This window comes from Nematolebias whitei, chromosome 17 (assembly GCF_014905685.2).
Source record: "Nematolebias whitei isolate Nwh7 chromosome 17, NemWhi1, whole genome shotgun sequence".
Classification (NCBI taxonomy): Eukaryota; Metazoa; Chordata; class Actinopteri; order Cyprinodontiformes; family Rivulidae; genus Nematolebias; species Nematolebias whitei.
The window spans coordinates 14,389,109-14,411,175 of NC_056514.1; the positions used below are offsets into that span (position 1 = coordinate 14,389,109).

The 22,067-nt window shown below is 37.4% G+C and overlaps 1 protein-coding gene and 1 long non-coding RNA gene across 2 annotated transcripts in view; both read left to right on the forward strand.

The window, feature by feature from the left end:
- The first annotated feature begins 3,293 nt into the window (after positions 1-3,293).
- LOC119423377 lies at positions 3,294-5,069 on the forward strand. The gene is made up of 4 exons (XR_005187466.1): positions 3,294-3,477; positions 3,914-4,006; positions 4,376-4,475; positions 4,558-5,069. It is a non-coding gene; the product is annotated as an uncharacterized LOC119423377 (long non-coding RNA).
- A 4,183-nt stretch (positions 5,070-9,252) lies between these two features.
- LOC119423319 (SAP30 binding protein) overlaps positions 9,253-22,067 on the forward strand; it is a 27,342-nt gene continuing 14,527 nt past the window's right edge. Inside the window, exons 1-4 of the mRNA XM_037690694.1 lie at positions 9,253-9,365; positions 9,752-9,858; positions 17,849-17,893; positions 21,218-21,257. Of these exons, the coding sequence (XP_037546622.1) occupies positions 9,272-9,365; positions 9,752-9,858; positions 17,849-17,893; positions 21,218-21,257 (286 nt within the window). The 5' untranslated portion in view covers positions 9,253-9,271. The remainder of the gene's footprint in view (positions 9,366-9,751; positions 9,859-17,848; positions 17,894-21,217; positions 21,258-22,067) is intronic.

Genomic DNA, 22,067 nt, shown 5'->3' on the forward strand with positions numbered 1-22,067 from the left:
CGTTTCGCCTTCGATCTGGAAGGCTTCAGCAGTGAAGGAAACACACAACACAAAACTGATTCTTCCCCCAACATCTTACTCCAAAGTGGAACAAACCAGTTATGTTGGTGCTAAGATGGTCTCTTTGTCACGCCCCCTCCTCCATTGCTGGCCCTCTTCCTTGTTGAAAGTCGTGTCAAACAGTTTGAAAACAACAAAATCCATGCTCAATAATCCAGGTATACAATCCATCATTTTTCAGTCAGATCATCTGGACAGTTTCTTTTTTTGTGCTGAAATGTTTCGCCTTTGATCTGGAAGGCTTCATCAGAAACACACAACACAAAAATGATTCTTCCCCCAACAGCTTACTCCTGGTTTGTTCCACTTTGGAGTAAGCTGTTGACTGATGAAGCCTTCCAGATCGAAGGCGAAACGTTTCAGCACAAAAAAAAGAAACTGTCCAGATGACCTGACTGAAAAATTCTTCTGGCCATGCTCTCCCCTGCCACAACCTTACAGTCTCCAATCTCCCTCAGGTTTCCTCTTCTACACAGAATATAGTCGACCTGCGTACTCCTTCCTCCACTCTTATAGGTCACGTTATGTTCCTCCACCTTTTGCAAATAAGTGTTGACTATAGCCATTTCCATTCTCTTGTTAAAATCCACCAGCATATGTCCTTCCTGGTTTCTTTCCTTGACACTAAACCTACCCATCACTTCCTCATCCCCCCTGTTTCCTTCACTAACATGTCCATTTGTGTCTGCTCTGATCACCACTCTCTCCTCCCTGGGAATACTCTCTACTACTTCACCCAGTTTCTTCCAAAAATTATATTATTCTTCTATGTCACATCCAACCTGTGGAGCCTAATCACTGACAATGTTTAGCATCAAACCTTCTACGGCTATGGCAAGCCCTTTTAACATAAAATCGGATTCACCACGCTTACATTCCAGATATCTGAAACTGAGTTTTGACTAGACATATTAGTTATTTAAGATATCTTGAATTGCATTTTGACTAGTCAAAATACTCATTTAAGATATCTCTAATTACATTCTGACTAGTCATAATGACGTCAGATTTACCATTGAGTTGTATGGAGGCTTCAATTCAAGATATCTTAAACTGAATTTTGACTAGTCAAAACTACAGTTCTAGATATCTCTAAGTTAATTTTGACTAGTCATTATTTGCTTTCAAGATATCTCACTTTTAGTTCTGACTAGTCATCATTACAATTAAAGATATCTTAAATTACGTCATTATTCAAGATATCTTAAATGTATTTGTAGATATCAAAAATGAAGTTTTGACTAGTGCAAATTAAATTGTAGATATCTTGATAGCAAATAACGACTAGGCAAAACTAACTTAAAGATATCTAGAACTGTACTTATGACTAGTCAAAATTCCTTTTAAGATATCTCAAAATGAATTCAAGATATCTTGAATATTTTATCATGTAGACGGCTTTTCTATTTAAGATATCTTGAATTCACATTTTGACGTCAGAATGACGTTCAAGATATCTTGAATTGTTATTCTTTTTTTTTTTTTTTTTTTTTTTTTTTTTTTTAAAGATTTTAATCACACATTACAAACATCTGTTTGCCAGGGGTATAGATATTAATGTAAAAGAGATAATATTCTAGTACAAAACATAAAAAACCATGAAATTATATTTACAATTTATACAGAGTTTAAATTCACAATTTATACAGAGTTTAAATTCACATTAAGCTTTTCCAGAGTTGAGATGGTTTTCATTGCCTTTTGGTTTTCCAGTCCATTAATTGAGGTGATGTATTGAAGAAGTTCTTTGCTGAAATGGGTTATGTTTGGTTTGGAGTTGGACCATTTTTTCTTGTGAATGTGAAACTTTCCCAGGAGAAGTAGAAGTTGGGTGAAGTGCAATAAGTCTTTATTCGTGCCTTTGTCTTCAAAGCATAGTATAATGTCTTTCTCTGTAAGCTGAATTATTTGTCCAGTTTTTTGCTGTATGAATTGCTGCACATCTCTCCAGAATGAGATTGTATGAACACATTGATAGAATAAATGAGAAATCGTTTCTATGTGTAGTTCACAGAATGTACAAGAATAGTCAATGTCAAGTTTAAATCTTTCCAGTGTTTTTTTAACAGGATATACATTATGAATAATTTTATATGAAACCTCTTTAACTTTGTTTGTTATGCAAAATTTTTCCCCATTTAACCACATCTGCTTCCAGTTAACTCCTTCAAATATGGAAGACCAGAAAAATCTACCAGGAGGCAGAGTAATCTTCTGCAGACAAGTTCTTATGAGTTTGTTGGAGCATGTTTTTTTTGTTACATCAATTCCATCCAGCATTACGGGGCTTCTAAGTTGGTCTCTAGACAAATTGTTCAAATTTGTTCCTTTGAAGAGCTGCCTCATAGATTTTGGTAGAGCATCAAAAACTACAGCATACTCTTTAGGTGTTACAGGAATTTTAAGTCTAGTCAGAAATTCAGTGTATGTCATAAAGGTTCCATTATCATTTAATAGTTGTTGTACGAGCATAATTCCATTTTCCATCCAATTTTTGTAGTAAAGTGACTTGTTCTTATATAAAATATTCCCATTGTTCCAAATGCAATATGTAGTTGGGGAGAAGTTGTGTTTGTAGGCAAGTTTCCAAGACAGGAGAGCTTGTTGGTGAAATCTCGATAACTTAATAGGTAATTTTTCAATTTTATAATCACATTTTAATAAAAATTGGATTCCTCCTATCCGCTTAAAAATATGGTTGGGGAAAGTGTTCCAAAGCGTATCTTTTCCTTTTAATAAGTTAGTTAACCATTTAATTTTAAAGGAATTATTTAGCATTTCAAAACTTAGGACATCTAGACCTCCAAATGTTTTATTATTACAGAGAATATCTTTTTTTAAGTAATGGCATTTATGTTTCCATATAAAGTCAAATAATGTTTTATCTAATTTTTTGCATACATCTTTTGGCATCTCTAATGATAAGGAAGTATATACAGATCTAGATATTCCTTCAGCTTTTGACAGTAGTACCCTACCATTTAATGACAGGTCCCTCATTAGCCACATGTTAAATTGTTATTCTGACTAGTCAAAACGTCACAGATTTACGTAGCATTTTGGCGGAAAAATCATAAGGCATTTTAGCCTTTTTATATTATAATCTGCTAAATCAGGTCAGTCCAACACAACGCTCGTATTTTTAACATGATTTTTAGCGCGGCAGCTCGATTTATTTATTGTATCTGAAACAAGAAGACTTTTTTGCGACGTCTTTTTCACGACAACCGGAAACCGACACTTCCTGCTTTGCGAGTCTTTTCACTAAGGAGACATGGCTCTCTTTTCAACATCTTTGCTTAATTTGCCAATCTTTTCTTTCGCTGCTGAGGAGGAAATCGCAGCGGCGAATTCTCGAACTAATAAACTGGAAAGGACAAAAGTTCTTCCTTGAAGAAAATCTCCACAGCTGTCAAGGTAAGAAAAGACGTAGCTTAGCGAGCTAACCGTTAGCTACAACATGTGAAGCGCATAAACATCGTGATAAAGAAGCCTAATTTAGTGTGCTACATTATTTGGAGTGTTTGAGACAGACATGATATAAATTTTTTTATTATATTTTTATGAGGTTCCATTAGTGCCAAACATATGTTTATGTGTGTATGTAGCGTGCTGTGTATATCTGTAAGGTGATGTATTAAGTGAATCCATCTATTATACAATATATTACTTGTTTAAAGCTAAATATGTTATAACAAGTATTAATTTATATATATGTGTGTGTGTGTGTGCTAAAATCAGATCTATTTTAGATCTCACTGGGTGTTGAAAAAAGAAATGTTGGCTTATTTCTGCAGAAGTGCAGCTGGTAAAGGTTTTTGTAACCATGTAGTTGCACTTTTTTTTTTACCAGACTGCCCACTACTCCCAACTCCAGCTGCCAACTGGTCCTCCTGTACTGGCCCGCACAAGAGATTTACAAAGAAGGCACAGACAAAGAACACAGGTAAAAAAATAAAATAAGAGTGGAACACATTCTTTTCTGTTACATTATTTAGTATATGATGGTTATGATTCTCATCACAATAATTGTAACAACTTTCCCACCTGTATATTATTAGTGCCATGTGAAATTTGTCATAGTCCTCAATATTACTTGTGTCAAATATATTTTTCTCTCCTAACTTGTTTAGAATTGTTTGTTTTTGTAGGTAATGAATAAATGCAGGTTCAACCTCTATGAATTAGTAATATTTGCAAGTTAAGTAAAAATCTTAACTCTCAAATCTGTCCCACTGTGTCCTACCAAATTGCTCACTTGTCCCTTTACATTTATTTATTAGTTTGACATATTTTTATGTTTATTTCTTGTAAGGGAATCCATCCTGAACCTGCCAGCGAGGTGGTGGTGGTGTGAAAGCCCAAAACTGTGGTGAAAAGATGTTTGCACTCCACGCTTTACAGAGCTTTCACAGGTATAACCTTTGGGTTAATGTTTTTATGTCCATGTTTCCTTTGTCAGAACTTATTGTGATTCTGTCACTCGTGTGTTTGTAGGACCACTTCCAGATCCTGACATCCTGGCATCGGGAGAAACACCACCAGCTGGAGTCCCAACCACTTATCACACTTATCCTAGAGATGGTCTCTCAGCTTTGGAGCTGGTACCATCCAGACTTGGTCCTGTGCCACAGGGCTCACTGAGGTCTCACCAGTGCCCACCTGAGAAGTCCTGCGCAGCATCATTCTGCACCACATGGCTCCAGACCTCCCTGCTCTTCCTTCGATGCTGCATAGTCTTCCCAACATGTGTTTTATGCCCACACTCGGTCAACTTATGCATCTTCAGTCTCTGCAAGTGTCACATGAATTACAGGCCAGAACCAGGGAGCAGTCCAGATGTCCCGTGTGGGTACAGCTTCGACAACCAAGGCTTACTGCTAGCTGTTTCCACTTTCCGTGTTGCTTACAGAGGAAGTGCGGAGGAGGAGTCTGCTGACAGCACTGGCAGCTCAGATGATCAGCGGGTACACTAAACAATAACGAACGGGTATGGTGTGATGATTGGATTGATGATTGATTGATTGATTGATCAGATGAAGTCTAAACTGGACATGTTTTACTTCAACACCTTCATCCATGTGTTTATATCAATGCAGCAAGAAACATAAAATTTATAAATCACCCTTTTGTTCCTTCATATTTTTAATCAGTCTCAATCTGTGTGAATCACTGAAAATACTATATCTTGATGCTGCTCAATGATCCAGGTAGGAAAATCTAAAAAAAAGTTAAGTCTGGTCCTCTGGACATTCAAAAAGCAAAACAACAAAACAAACACACACAAAAAAAGTAGAAATGTTTCGTCTCTCATCCGAGAGACTTCCTCAGTCTGAGGTGCTGTATTCAGCTCAGTCTTATAAATAGCACCTTCTCAGAGTGGATCAACCAGTTTGCTGCTGACAACCATGTGTAAATGTGTGAACCATTTATTACTTCATTTTATGCTTATGTTTAATAAATGTTTTAATGTTAAATGGTTATTGTTGCACCACGGTCTGAGAGAAACGTAATTTCAATCCTGTGTATGTCCTGTACATATTGCAGTTTTTGACAATAAAAGTGACTTTGACTTTGAGCAGCACCTCAGACTGAAGAAGCCTTTCGGATGAAAGACGAAACGTTTCTACCTTTTTTTTGTTTGTTTGTTTTGTTTTTTGGAATGTCCAGACTTAACTTATTAGATGTAAATACTGTAAATAGTTATTCATGAAAAATACATAAATGTGCCAATTTATTTAATTTGAAATTACATAATTTGATAAAATATCTATAATCCACTATCAATTTATAGTGTACAGTTATAAAATGTTAACTTAAATAGTTAAATGTTTTTGTTTTTACTAGATATTGTAAATTGCACTTGTTTTCCTTGTAATTCAACTGAATCAATCCACAAATAAAAAAAAACAGTACAGTATGTTGCTCAAGTGAGTTTTAATTGAAGAATGTTTAAAATAATTCAAAACAAGCTATCTACTGGTAACTACGTAACACTAGAACAATTTATATACATGTGACAAGCTTGGGTATGGATGTTATTTTTATTTTATAAACTTACTGCAACACCACCTAAGGACTTTCACCCAAGGACATCATTTATACACAGAAAAGACACGGGTTTGTTTACAAACCCAAGTTCACTGGAACAGAACTACACGAGACTCAACTCTCACCTTCAACCTGGAATATAAATATGAAATGAACAAAAATAAATATGAATAATACTTAAGAATTGCAAAACAAACAAACATGGGCCTCACATTCACATACAAAAATCCAAAAGCCAGCCAGTCTTCTCTCAGGTAAGACACTGCCTAATTATGGTGACTCATGCAGGCTGTGAGAGCGTAGTAAAGCATGGCAGGACAGATACGGTTGTTTTCTTGCCCCACAAGAACAACCAGGAACTGAACAAAAGCAACAGCGCAGAGACTGAGCCATTTTCCTCACTGTCTAACACTAACACTATAGCCACAGGAAGTTGTGGCATTTTCTAACAATGTTGTCCAGAACAGCTAGCGCCATTGCAGCCACACAAAATTCTGCAGGCAGCTGTTTGATCAGCTAAGTAGCAGCCGCGGGTCCTACGCGTCATTTCTTAATTCAAGATATCTAAAAGTGTCATTCTGACTAGTCATAATTACATTCGAGATATCTTGAATTGTAATTACGGATGTTTGACCCGTCAAATGACGAATCAGGTGACGTCATTTAAGATATCTTGAATTACATTTTGACTAGTGAATTACATTTTGACTAGTCAAAATGTAATTCAAGATATCTTGAATTGTTATTCTGACTAGTCAGAATGTAATTCAAGATATCTTAAATTAGCATTCTGACTAGTCAAAATGTAATTGTGCCTAGTCAAAACTCAATTTAAGATATCTAGAATGTAACTACAGATAGTCAGACTACTCGATTTTATGTTAAAAGGGCTTGCCATACTACTTCTACCTTCAGACACATCACCCTATCTGACACTCTTTTCACCTCTTTTACATTCTTTGCCAACTCATACTTCAGGACCAACCCCACTCTATTTATCTTTCTATCCACATGATAGTAAAACAGTTCGAACCCTGCTCCAATACTGCGAGCATTGCTGCCCTTCCACTTGGTCTCTTGGACACATAAAACATCTACCTTCCTTCTCTGCATCATGTCAGCCAGCTCTCTACCTTTTCATGTCATTGTCTCCACTATTAGAGTGTCCACCCTTAGTCCCACATTCTTGACTTTCCTCTTCTCCCTCTGTCTCCTGACACATTTCCCTTCTCGTGGTCTTGGACTAACAGTAGCACAATTTCCACCAGCACCGGTTTGTCAACAGCACCGGTGGCAGTCGTTGTTAACCCAGGCCTTAACCAATCCAGTATGGTGTTGCTTAGATGAACTCGCATTATAGTTTTGGCAAAAGTGTTTTATGTTGGACACCCTTCCTGACATGGTTGGATCCTGACAAGTATGTTTATTTCTTCTAACAAATCTCAACACAAGAAGTTAGGGGTGCACTGTAGAGGTTGATACAGCCGGTTGCAAAAGTATCCATCTCCTTGTTTTTGTTCTTTTATTTTATTTTTACAACCTGGAATAAATTAATTTTCATTATAAAGTAGTTGAGCTCCTTCAGGCTGGATGAGTGCTGCTTGTATCCAACAACGTTTAAATCAAACCCAAGAGTGTCTATTGGACTGTAGTATGGGTTTGGACTTAACCATTCCAGACATTTACCTGGTTCTCTATAAACCATTGGAGTGTTGCTTCAGTGGTGAATTAAGGGTCATTGTCCTGCTGGAAGGTGAACTTCCATCCCAGTCTCAAGCCTTTGGATAACTAAAGGAAATTTTCCTCAAGAATTTCTCTATATTTTCTATTTTTTGGGCCAACACAATATTTGTTTTATTTATGTGACTTGAACCTTAGATGTCATTTAACGCATAGAGGAGAGTGGGATAAGATAAACCACTTTTTGCTTTTTTTTTAGTTCTACATGTGAGATTAAATGGCACAGGAGTACAAGGAAAACATATACCCTTATTGGGGGTGTTGTCTAAAAAATTGGTTATAAACACAAATCTATAACAAACAGCTCAAGAAATATGATGTGACCAAAAAAGTCCTCCAGTGGCTCTATTTGTCCCAGGCACGGGGTAAGTTAATCCAACTGAGGGTAAATTGAACCACTGAGGGGTAAAGTGACCTTCGTGGTCCAGTTTTGAAATGGGCATAAAACACATTTTATTAATGAAAATGCATTTAAATAGAGGTCACACAAATTCAGCTTAGTAAAGTTTGAATTTTATGTATTTTCCACTACTGAACAATAGCTTTCAGGTAAGGTTACAAAGATGGCTTTAATGATCCAGTCCTCATAGAGGACAAAAATGGGGAAAAAATAATCATAACTATTTAAACAGAGAAACAATATTGAACTTCAGCACGTTCATTATAGAAATTTACTCAACATTCTACTGATCAAGATTGTAAGGAAGCTGCTGTCTTCTCACAGTACCTCTAACATTCTGAAGTTTAGGAAACTCTCTGTCATCCAATGGAATGATCCCACATAATTCTCCTTGCATGCGAAAAGTCGTCTTCTCTGCCTCTACTTCCATTCTGCGAAATCTTAGTCACTTCATTATTTTCGAAGTTCTCAATCAAACCAATGTAATGGTGTATCTTGCATTTGGTTGCAAACTTTACAGTGACAAAATCACCAACTGAGAGATCAGAGTTGTCGTGTTCATTCTCATCCCCTAGACTCTCATCCTCTGAAGTGTCATCAAGTGGGATAAGAACAGTGGTAAGATTTTAATCCACAGGGACTCCGGTTTCCTCCCACTGACCAAAAACGCATGTTAGGCTGATTGGTAACTCTAAATTGTCCCTAGGTGAGAGTGACAGAGTAAATGGTTGTTTGTCTCATTTGTCTCTATGACTCTAGGACTAGGACCCTATGGACTGGAGACCTGTCCAGGTGTCCCCTGCCTCTCGCACAGTGGTGGCTGGACATGGACACCAGTGACCCCCGCGACCCAAAAAGGAAGAAGCGGATAAAGATAATGGATGGATGGAAGTTGAAACCATCTTAAAACTTCAAATGGACTACAAAAGACGCTACTTTTTCCAGCGCTTCCGTTAAAGCTGCGCACTTGGCTCACTGCGCAGACGAGTTTATGACGCGCCTTTTGTGCGACGAACAGACATGGCGAGTGGTAAAAAGAGTGCACTGCTCTCGTCTTTAGCAGACTATGGAGACGATTCAGAACCCGACTCTGACCTCGAATTCGAAGATTCTGGTGTGTTGTGCTGTTTATTAAATAATTTCGTTGCTTTTAAAACAAAACCTCCATCAAAAGCTGAGCGTAGTGAATGGGGAAACTTCATGCGGAAGCTAACGTTAGCCTCAGCTAACCTAATTTGACACTTGAAAGACGTGAACATTTAAATTTTAGTTATTTAAAACAAATCTGTTTTGTTATTATTTTTAGCATGACTGCTTGCGGTTAAACGGAAGTGTACTTATTCCCAAGTGTTACTTAAACTTAGTGACAAGTCAAAGTTTGCCCTGGATTTGTTAGAACTGTCATCGATGTTTTTTGTCTTGTTTGTGGGGGTTTACCCCTCAAATTTATAACGTCCTTTTATTCCCGTGTTGTGATTCTCTGTGTCTTTTACCGAGCAGGGAGTAGAGGAGGTTTGGTGGGTTATGATGAAGATGAGCTGAACAGAACCACCAATGATGCTGATGACAAAAGGTCTGGACATGAAGGCAGCCCAGAGAGCAACATGGTCAGTATTTGAACTGTGATTTTAGCTCTTTAGATGTTTTGAGTCTCTTGATTTTAGTATTAATGATGAAATAACTCAGTTTGTGTAGTTTCACATATTTTCACATTTGTACATCCCAGGTCCGTACAACCAAACAACTGTTACTTTAATCCTTTTTATTCATGATGACGTAAACAATAATGTACACATAATCAAAATGTCTCACCTTCTGTGCTGCATAAATAATGCTGTTTTTATGGTTTTGTTTAGGATGTATTGATAGAGATTGATCATTGAATGTAGTATTTTCATTGACATCATCAGATTACAAAACTCCCAGATATACTAATGCTTTGTTACATCCAGTGGTATCCAAAGCAGTATTCAATTGTTTTTTCAAAGTATGGATAATCTTAAATTTTTATTGGTATGAACAAACAAAAACAACAATATAAAAATAAGATAAGCACAACACGTATACCTAAATGTACCAGGACAGCTTAGAAAAGAGGAAGACAGATCTCAGGGGAAAAAAGTGAAACTTGAAATGAAGATCACTTTACGGGTTTGAAAAGTAGCGTGGACGCAGTCCCCTCTGTTCCTCCAACAGCTTCTGGCATTGTTTCCCTTCATTTCCTCTGACAAGCAGGTTTTGTTTTCAGAAGTGTTGAATTGTCCGTCTGTGCAAAAGATTACTCAGAATGTTCTGAATAGATTTTCAGGAAGTGGTGAGGATGGCACAAAGAACAAATGATTACATTTGGGGGGTGGTTTGGATCATTACCGGATCTAACAATTTTGTCAAGGATTCTTGTTTATCTGTGCAAAAGATGTCACTTTGTCAAGGACCCTAGGGTTCTTGGTGGAGGTGTGTGCTCTCCAAGTGCTTCTAGCTCAGGATAATTTGTGGTTGCATCTGTTTGAGCAACATGGCAGTAGTTTACCATCCTAATGACCTTAATTGATGTTCTTAAATTAAGAAGGAATTGATCAGATAACTCCAATGTTTTTTTTTTTTGTTTGTCATCAGACTTCCAGTTTAATGACAAAACATGAAAACATTCAACTGTGAATCCGTCTTACATCTTTACAAAACCAAAAGCGTACTTAAATCTCACTGATTGGCAATAGAGCTGAACAATTTAGAAAAATATTCTAATTGCAATTTTTTTACCTCAATATTGTGATTTAATATGCAATTATTTTTCAATGTCTTCTTCTCGTGTATTTTTCAACAGACACACGAGCAATAAATCAGTTTCAGTTGCAAAAAACTCCTGTTTTCAGCTCGTCTGCAACTCTGTTTCTGAATTTTTTTGTGTAGCTTCAGGATACCAACTTGGCTAAATTGTGTGCACAAGAGCATTCTGCACCACTTATCCATTGTGGTTATCAGTCGTAAACTCAGGCGTGGTCACTATATTAATGGGCATCATGTCTTTCACTATGAACTCCATTATTGCTTGAGTTATTTCTGTGTGCCGTTTCAAATTATGTTCATACAGAGTAATACCTTGGAACGTTTCGGTCAGTGATTCCTGTCGGCTGCTACTTTGCTTACTTCAGGTTGAAGCACTGGGCGTTGGCATTCTAGTCATGCAACTATTGTAAATGGATTTGTGGTGTTTTTTAAGTGTTGGTAAAGATTTGTGGTGATACCTCGAGGGGTAGCAACAGCATCAAGGCAGGTTTTGCACAATACAAGTCGTTGTGCAGCATCTTCTTTTTTTAATAGACAAAATAATTCCAACAAACGGATGTGCTGCTCCTCTTTGGTACCAAACTTTCAGACGTATCAGCTTCTGTCGAGCCTGACGCCATTGTGCAACTGGTTAAAACACAGTGACTTTTAACTTCTCCCACTCTCTGCCCTGCTTTGCTCCGCTCACTCGCAAGTCACATAACCAGATCACGTGACCAGTCAAATTGCAGCCTTTGCAAATTAGAAAATCACGTTTTATCATATTGCAATATTATCGCAAATGCAATTAATTGTTCAGCCCTAATTGGCAATAATGGAAACTCGACTTTGAACGTGTTAATTTTAGCTCAGTGTGACCTGCTGGTTTCAGCTAGTGGATATGTATTTTAATAAACCACATACATGCATCATATTGTTGTACATCATTGTGCATCGTATTAATCAGTGTTGTATTTTTTGTGTGTTTCATCACCAACACAGCATTTTCATTTGATCATATTTTTAAGATTGTAGAATAGTTTCTTATTTCACTTGTATAGACTTCAGAATACAACTGTACGTATGTTACAGTACTGACTGTAACTTATACAATATTCACTTTAAATCTGGTTGCGCAATATATCAAAGGTTTATCTTCCATCACAAAATCTCTGAGCCCAATATCAATATTGAAAAGGACTGCTTGGACTGAAGTAAACTGTATCTCACGGGTGTCCAGTCCTGGTCCTGGAGGGTCACAGTCCTGCATGTTTTACATGTTTCTCTGCTTCAACACTTAATTTAAATCAGTGGGTGAATCAGAAGCTCCTATTGAACATGAAGAAGTAAACAAACCATTGAATCAGGTGTGTTGGAGCAGGGAAACAAACAAAAAGAATGGGAAGTGGTGGTTCAGAGGTTAGAAAAGGCGAGTCTGTGATCCTCTGAACATCAACATGGGGTGGGAAAGGTGAAGCACCCACATCTGCCTCACTGTGGGCCCTCGAGCACTGCAGCTGTAAGCAACGTATTTGAACTTTCTTCACCAGATCGCCAACAAAAAAACAAACCTGTTCTCATGTAGTGATTTTATGTGAAGGGACAATAATGAGGACTGAAGCAAACTGATGTTACGACTGAAAGTGTTCGGTCATCTAAAATGCCATTTTATTAAAACTGCTAAAAAAACATCCTTGTAATTCACAGTCAGAAATTTAAATTGTGGTTCTTAATCAAGTTAATGCTATTTTTGTTTGATTGTGTTTTGTGTTTGTTTATTTTATTTTTTGTTAAAAGCAGGATGTCAGGCTAAAGCACAGCTCTGTGTCCATTTTAGAGTTGTTGACGTGTGTATTCAGCTGCAGTGACAGATTTATTGTTATAGATGTTGGTCTGATCAGTTGTTGGTGTTTTGTTCCTTAAGCCACAGACTGCAACAATGAATACAGATAAAATGATAACATAGTCATAAGAACAAGATGGTCTTTCAAATCATTATGATCTGCTCTTTTTCAGGTTTTCAAATGATTTATATCTAACTTACAGTGTAAACAATTTCAAGTAAAGATAAAATATTTTATCCAGAAAGCTTACTTAACATTTGCATACTTCAAGATGTAGCTTTATTCTACACCACTTTGCTCAGCATCGTTCTTTTTATTCCATTTTGAGTTGTATATAAATAGTATATCAACATAAGAGATTAGAGTTCAAACTGTGCAGTTTGTTACTGTTTAAACATCTACAGCCTGAAAGAGACTGTCCTACATTCATCTAAGCTAAGTTTTATTCCTGCTTACGTTTTAGAAGTTTTCCTCTTAGTTGAACACAAACAACTTCTGGAACGATGTTCAGAGATTTGATTCACGGGTCAAATGAAGTCTTCTGCCTGAATAAAAACTGAATGCAATGATGTGGAGGTGCCAACATCTAATATTTTATTCAGAATAGAACACAAATCACAGATCAAAAGTTTAAACTGAGAGAATGTATCATTTTAAGGGAAAAATCTATTGTTTCCAAATTTCATGGCGTCAACAAATCCCAAAAAAAGTTGGGACAAGTCCATTTTTACCACTGTGTGGCATCCCCCCTTCTTCTTACAACACTCAACAGACGTCTGGGGACAGAGGAGACCAGTTTCTCAAGTTTAGAAATAGGAATGCTCTCCCATTCATGTCTAATACAGGCCTCTAACTGTTCAATCGTCTTGGGCCTTCTTTGTCGCACCTTCCTCTTTATGATGCACCAAATGTTCTCTATAGGTGAAAGATCTGGACTGCAGGCTGGCCATTTCAGTACCCGGATCCTTCTCCTACGTAGCCATGATGTTGTGATTGCTGCAGAATGTGGTCTGGCATTATCGTGTTGAAAAATGCAGGGTCTTCCCTGAAAGAGATGACGTCTAGATGGGAGCATATGTTGTTCTAGAACCTGAACATAGTTCTCTGCATTAATGGTGCCTTTCCAGACATGCAAGCTGCCCATGCCACAAGCGCTCATGCAACCCCATACCATCAGTGATGCAGGCTTCTGAATGGAGTGTTGATAACAACTTGGGCTATCCTTGTCCTCTCTGGTCCGGATGACATGGCGTCCCAGTGTTCCATAAAGAACTTCAAATCGTGACTCATCTGACCACAGAACAGTTCCATTTTGCCACACTCCATTTTAAATGACCCCTGACCCAGTGCAAATGTCTGAGCTTGTGGAGCTTGCTTAGAAATAGCTTCCTCTTTGCACTGTAGAGTTTCAGCTGGCAACGGCGGAGGGCACGGTGGATTGTGTTCACTGACAATGCTTTCTGGAAGTATTCCTGAGCCCATTCTGTTATTTCCTTGACAGTGGCATTCCTGTTTGAGGTGCAGTGACGTTTAAGGGCCCGGAGATCATGAGTATCCAGTAGAGTTTTACGGCCTTGACCCTTACGCACAGCGATTGTTCCAGATTCTCTGAATCTTTTGATGATGTTATGCACGGTTGATGATGATAACTTAAAAGTCTTTGCTATTTTACGCTGGGTAACACCATTCTGGTATTGCTGCACTATCTTTCTGCGCAACAATGGTGGAATTGGTGATCCTCTTACCATCTTGGCTTCTGAGAGACACTGACACTCTGAGAAGCTCTTTTTATACCAATCATGTTGTCAATTGACCTAATTAGTGTTAATTGGTCTTCCAGCTGTTCGTTATATGCTCAATTTCCTTTTTCCAGCCACTTATTGCTACTTGTCCCAACTTTTTTGGGATTTGTTGACACTGTGAAATTTTGAATCAACATATTTTTCCTTTAAGATGTTACATTTACTCAGATTAAACTTTTGAGCTGTCAACTATGTTATATTACGAATAAAATATTGACATTTACCATCTCTGCATCATTGCATTCAGTTTTTATTCACAATTTGTTTAGTGTCCCAACTTTTTTGGAATCCGGTTTGTATAATATTAGACAATATGAAAGTAGCTAAGGTAGTTCCTCTCTTTAAAAATGGTGATAAATGTGTGTTCAATAATTATAGACCAATATCCTTATTACCACAGTTCTCAAGAATTCTAGAAAAACTGTTTGTGACCAGATTAGATAAATTTATTACTAAACAAAACATTCTAAGTAGCAGTCATTATGGGTTTAGAGCAAAAAACTCTACATCAATGGCTCTCATGGAAATAATGGAACAAATAACTACTGCTGTCGATCAAAAACAGTATTGTGTTAGTATTTTTGTTGATTTAAAAAAAAGCATTCGATACTATTGACCACACTATTCTCCTTGAAAAATTAAATAAATATGGTATAAGAGGACCAGCATTACACTGGGTATCTAGCTATTTGAAAGATAGGAAACAGTTTGTACAAATAAATGGTGTAAGATCTGACCTGTGCAATATCACTTGTGGAGTTCCTCAAGGCTCTGTACTTGGACCAAAGTTATTTATTTTATATGTGAATGACTTAGTGAATGTATCAGGACTCCTCAAATGTGTCCTTTTTGCAGATGACACCACATTTTTTTGTTTGGGTAAAGATGTAAAACGGATGTTGGAATTGATGAAGACAGAATTTGATAAAATACAAACTTGGTTTAAACTTAATAAATTATCATTAAATTTAGATAAAACTAAATACATGATATTTAGTAACAAAAAGAGAACTGTTGATGATCCATTTAAAATTGAGGGTGTTGAGATTTGTAGAGTTAATGAGATGAAATTTTTGGGTGTAATCATTGATGAACAGCTAACGTGGAAAAATCACATAAATTCTGTAAGAACAAAAATATCTAAATCTATTGCAGTACTATACAAAGTCAGGGAATTATTAAATGATAAAGCTCTGTACATGTTGTACAACACAATCATTGTTCCACATTTAATCTATTGCATTGATGTTTGGGGGAAAGCGTGTAAAACATTTACAAAACCTATTTTTATTTTACAGAAAAGAGCTGTAAGAATTATCACCAGAAAGCATTACAGTCACCCATCAAGCACATTATTTTATCAACTGAAGTTATTAAAGTTCCATGATTTGGTAGATTATAGTATTTTATCAGTTATGTATAGGGCTCAAAATAACACATTACCATTAAATATCCAAATAAATTTTGTTAAAAGACAAAGTTGTTATAATCTTAAGGGGATAGAGATATTTGTCAAACCAAAATTCAGAACTAGTCTGAAGGGAAGGTCTACCTCAATCCAAGGAGTTGGATGGTGGAATGGTCTAGAGAGTGATGTTAAAAATGCCAAGTCAATGTGTACATTTAAGAAAAAGATCAAAACTGAATTGTTAAAAAAGTATATATGAAGTAGCTTAGTGTGTGTTTTGTATTAGAATTAGAAAAATTAGAAAGTTATTCATTTTGTTCTGTTACTTGAAAATTATTATGATTGAAATAATTGTTTGAAAAAAGGGGCAGATATAATATAAGATTTTTTCTTCTTTCTGCTGCCTTTCATTTTAAATCTCTTGTATCTTTTTTATATTTTTATGGAATTGTTTTGTACTTTTTTTAAATGAATAAACTTTATACCATACCATACCATATAATCAAACCCAGTGACAAGGATGCTTGCAGTGCCAGCAGTATGTTATGACATCACGCACACCGTTGAAGTGTTGCATCATCTTCAACCCCATTTTTTTGGGAATCTGCATTTGGTAATAGGCCAATTTGACAAAGACCATGCAGAATAATGTATTTTAATTACACAGCAGAGAAAGCTATGTAGTCTCTGTAAGTAGATATAGAAATTAAAATATCGGTATTGATATTGGTCGTCAGCAAAATAAGTTTTAACATATCAGCATATTGGATATTGGCCAAAAATCCAATATCGTGCATCCCTAATAATAATAATAAAAATTGCCCACTATGGCAATCTGTATCTGCCATTTCCAGATAAACACGCTTGAGAGAGAGGTTAGATTTCTTTTGTTTTGTTCTTCTGGTCAACAGTTTGTTGAAAAGTTGTTTTTGTTTTTTATCAGTGGTAATATAATACAATGTTTAAAACATGATTTTATTTATTTTTTTCCTGCTATCTACGGTGGAACCAGGCGTGTTTTCCCTCTCTCCCCTCTGGACTATACTACGACTTTCCCTTAAAAATTCAATGCTTTCACCGCCTATATGTAAATGTATAATGTCTGTTTATGTTGCTTTGCTGTGGTAGGTTTTTTTGATGCCTCAAATTGTGCTCTGTCTAGGACACGGTGTGAGAGATCTTTTTTTTAATACCGTCTCTCCTCATGTTTTCTTTCCTTTTCTTATCTATGCAAAATATTATTCTGAATAAGAATAAGAAGGCCGCGCTAATTATTTATAGCCGCAGCTTCGTGCACTCCGCCCATCTTCGGACGACTGTACGTACATATTCACGTTGTATCTCGGTGCAATGCCAATAAAGTTTATTCTGATTCTGATAGTTAACATTTTTATGCTCAGCAGCTGTAATAATTAATTGAATATAGTGAATAAAAGTTAAAATAGTCTAAAAGTTTATGTTTCTTTACATATTTTCTAGCATTGTTTGTGGGTTTGCGAGGGGGGCCTTGGTCAGAAGCTAATGCTGTTGGGGGGGGGGGGGGGGGATCGCATGGAAAAGTTTGGGAACCCCTGTGTTGGAGTATTTGTTAAAGACGTAACCATCCTGTTGAGGCCCAGATCTGAAGACGTGTCTCTTTAGAACTCTTCTCCGAGGCTTCAAAGTGTCTCCGGTCCTCCGTCTCAAGCTGGTCATTATTTGGTCTTTCTGCTGCTCTTGTTCTGCTCTCCCCATCTTATCTTCACAGTTTTAACCCTCTGCCTTTTTGTTTTTATAGGAAATGGACGAATCAGACGAGGGGAGAGACGCAGATGATGTTGAGGTATTTGAGCAGAACTTGTCATGGGATAGACTGGGTTGAAGGAACAGTACTGTTCACTAGATGGTGCTGTGGGTTTATAAATACTCTTGCACAGCCCAGAATAGATCGTTGTATTTCTTTGCTTGTGTGCCTTCATCTGTGTTCATCTGATGCTGGTTGTGGAGCTGCACGTCCTGACTCCTCGCTGTGTTTTTATGTTGAATAGCACACTCGCTTCCTGCTGTGCTCTTTGCTTCTTGTTCACGGTGGTTTATATAACTCTCATTCTTAAGATGGAGTCAGTAGAGCTCCGCTCAGGTGTATACAGCCCGACTTTGATAAACAAAAATCTGATAAGCTTTGTGAGTTCAGTTTAAGTGAGCCAAGATGAGATAGCACCAGTAGCGATGTAAACATTATGATAATAGGTTCTGATTTAGTTTCTCAATAATTCATGTTTTCACATGTTGAGATTAAATCTGAAGGAAAATACTCCTCTTTTTCAGGACAGTCACTAGACTGTAGGATTGTACTTAATACGTTTATGTTATGACACGTTTTCTTTCTGTAGGATGTTGTCTAGCCTGCGGCTGCAAAAACACTTTGAATTGGTTTAGATTCACGCTCATCAGTTGACTAAATAATGTTTTTGTTGGCTCACTGCTGCTTTGCTGATGCAGATCTTTTAGTTGGACTGTAATTGATTTCACTGGTTGGACCTCAGTATTATCAGCAGTTTGATGGGCTTCTAATAAAACCATATTTTAAATAATTGTGGTGGTAACTTGTTATTTCTGATGACTGTGTCCCTTATCTGATGGGATATGATGCATCAGCTGTTATCAAAACCTTAACTCGTTTGCCATAAATCTTCTGCAGACTTACCTGCTGTGTGGGACATTTTCCAGACTTATGTGTAGGAGGGTGGAGGGGTATAACGTTCCAAACTTTCTCCTGTCCTAAATGCAGCCTCTTTGATTTAGAAACTATCAGCCTCATCAATAGTCTCATCACTTTGATAATTGCCTTGTTATCATGGTTAAATGCAACCTGATCAACCTAATATCTACAAATGGACATTTATGTGTTTTAAACCAAATAGAGCTACAGAGCCCCTCTAAGAACAAAATACAGAGCTTTTTCTCTGAATAAATTCAAACTGCAGCCACCTAACCAGAAAAACATGCATGTTAGTCTGCCTTCAGGCCTCCCTTGTAAAAGAGACCTGCAATCTCAATGGGATTTGCCTGGTTACATGAAGGTTGATAAATAAAATAAATGGAGTCTGGAAAAATGTAAAAGATGATAAAGCCCTGCAGCCATTCTCAAGATCAGCTGAATACACCAGTTATAAACAGGAAGTACCACATGTTCATCTGTACGAAGGTAACTACGGGTAAATCCTCCATTTTCTATCATAATTACATCATATGTTTAATGGCTTAAAAATGAGCTTCCTAGTGGTGAGAACCTACAACAGGTATTTAATGACGACATGCCTGTGTTGTAAATGGGACAGACAACGCTAGTACATAATTAGTTTAACATGTGAGCACAAACTCAAAACGCACCGATGATAATTAAATATTTCTGTAAAAGTCAAGTTCTATAAGTGACAGTAAGAGCTCGCTTCAGAAACCTAAACAAAACTGAGAAAAAGGGTTTAAATGGTGTAAAACCTGAAATTACAGAGTATTTTGTTCAATAGATGAAGAAACTACAACATTATTTCTGTTCACTTGTTTACCCCTCACTGGTGGGAGGAAACCAGAGTACCCAGAGAAAATCCACACAAGAACGAGAAGAACATGCAAACTCCATACAGAAGACCCCAGGTCCAACTGGGACTTGAACCCAGGGCCTTCTTATTGTGAGGCAACAGTGCTAACCACTGAGCCGTCATGCTGCCAAGGTGCTGCTGTTTATGTTTTTGAAGTGTAGTAAACTGTATTCCACTCTCTAAACTCTCAGGGTAACACATCTGAATTACATGTTCTCTACTGACACGTTTACCCTTTTTTTGTCCAATGATTTTTCATAAAATCCCTTTGACCACAAAATGTTCATAGTTCAAAACCCTGACAATGTTGTCGGAGGAAAAGGGGGTGGAGCTCCTGCAGGTAAGAGGCGTTTACCTTCCAGACAAATTGTGATGTCGATTGGTCAGTTGCTGACGAGCCTGCTGGAGTGATTGACAGGTGGCGTCATGACAATTGAAACTACCCTCTGTCCGTCCGTGCACGTTGTCAGCATGACAACTTGAAAAATAAGTGAGGTACCAACTTCCATTTTAGTATGTGGCTGCATCTAGATGTAAGAATGGTTCCTTTTGAAAATTAGTTTGTTACATCAAAATCCAAGATGGCTGCCACCATTTTTGTACTGTATGTAAACTGACCAACCCAGCAGTTTGAAGAAACTATGTTATGTTTTGTAGTTTTTATATTACTTAAAAGTATACCGTTCTCATTGGGATGGCCGAATATTAATCTTAAGGTGGCCTAGGCCACCATTGCTCTCCCCCCACCCCCCGGCTCCTCTTGGTTGTAGATAAAATGGCTCCCTCCACTTGCCATGATCCGTGTACAGTGTATTTGAATATCTTTCAACAAAAGCATTAGTTGACTTCCGTTCCCTGTTCAATTCCAGTACAGCTGTCTTGAAAACTACAAACATTCATTACTCAAATCCCTCAGCGACGGGGAACACGAGTGCACCGTGCCAGCTGTAGTCACTGTATATACATTTAAACTCAAGTTTTGCTTGACATCTTTGTGCCGTCAGTCTCCTCCTCCTTCACAGTTTGAACAAGTTCAGGACAGTTCTTGATGTGTGCTTCCTGTTGCTATGTGACGGCATGCTTCCTGTGAATAACAGCACTGTGTTACCTTCATGCTGCTGGCACTAAACACGGCTGTACACAATAACTCCTCTTGCTGAGCCAAAGCGTTTGTTGGAGGCTGCCTGGATTTACTCGTCTGGTTCTTTTTACTTCTCAGAAACTGTTTTATGAGCTTCGCTCTGCAGTCTGACGCTTTAGCATCTGTGGTTTGCTTCAGCTCCAACTGTTGTCCAACTTCATACCAGTTTTAGCTGACTTGAAAATTAGCCTAGCTATAATCTGCTGTAGGGAAAATAAAAATCTACTTCATTCATTACTTACTTTACATTAATTTACTTTTACTTCAAACTGGATGCAAAGTTTAATGATCTCCACCTCTGCTGTTCATCTTTCTCAACATGGAGCACTGAGTAGATTTTTTTGTTCTAAATGAGACTTAAATATCCTTCATGTCTTTGTTTTCTCTCCTTTTTTCCTTCTCCCCCTCTTCTTTTTTAATACAGGTCCCTGAAGGAGAGAAAAAGGACCCCAATGAGCTTGTTGGTGAGTACACAGGATATTTGTCAGGACTGAAAAGATAAATGGGAGTGAAGTAAGGGTGGATCTCAGGGCTTTGACAATAAGACATAATCTATGAAATGACCCACAATACTTAGAATGAGCAGTTCTGTAGTAATTAACTTCCTAAACAATCATTAAACAATCATTAAACAATACATCATATATATATTCTTCGGATGGAGTATGTCCATCGGACTCAGGCTCCGGCCTGTCATGGTGGTCGTCTCCATGATCCTCCATCTGCCTGCACGGACCAAACTATAGAACATTTTGGTTCCATGGAGAACTTTGGTTGTTCTGTGTTTGCCGGACCCAGTTCTGGAGGGCAGTCATGGTCTGTTGCAGTAATCGTTACTATCATCATACTGCCAACAGGACAGTGCTGCTAACTGTAACTGTGTTTTTTTTATTCAAGGGTTCAATGATTTTTATTGTCATTCACATCACACGTGGTACAAGAGGTGGAGCGAAATTATGTGCTCAGGGTCCCAGTTACATCCAACAATAAAATGTAAAAGAAAAACAGTACTAAGATCTAAGATATGAACTAAGAAAAACATCAACTAAATATACACTAAGCACTAATAGCATAAAAACATTACGTCGAACATCAGCACGAACATGAACATGAGTCTGTGTGAGCAGATGAGCACGCATGAACACATCAACATTGAAACAGATCAGCAGCAACATGAAACAGATCAGCAGCAACATGAAACAGAGCAGCAGCAACATGAAACAGATCAGCAGCACCGTGAAACAGATCAGCAGCACCGTGAAACAGATCAGCAG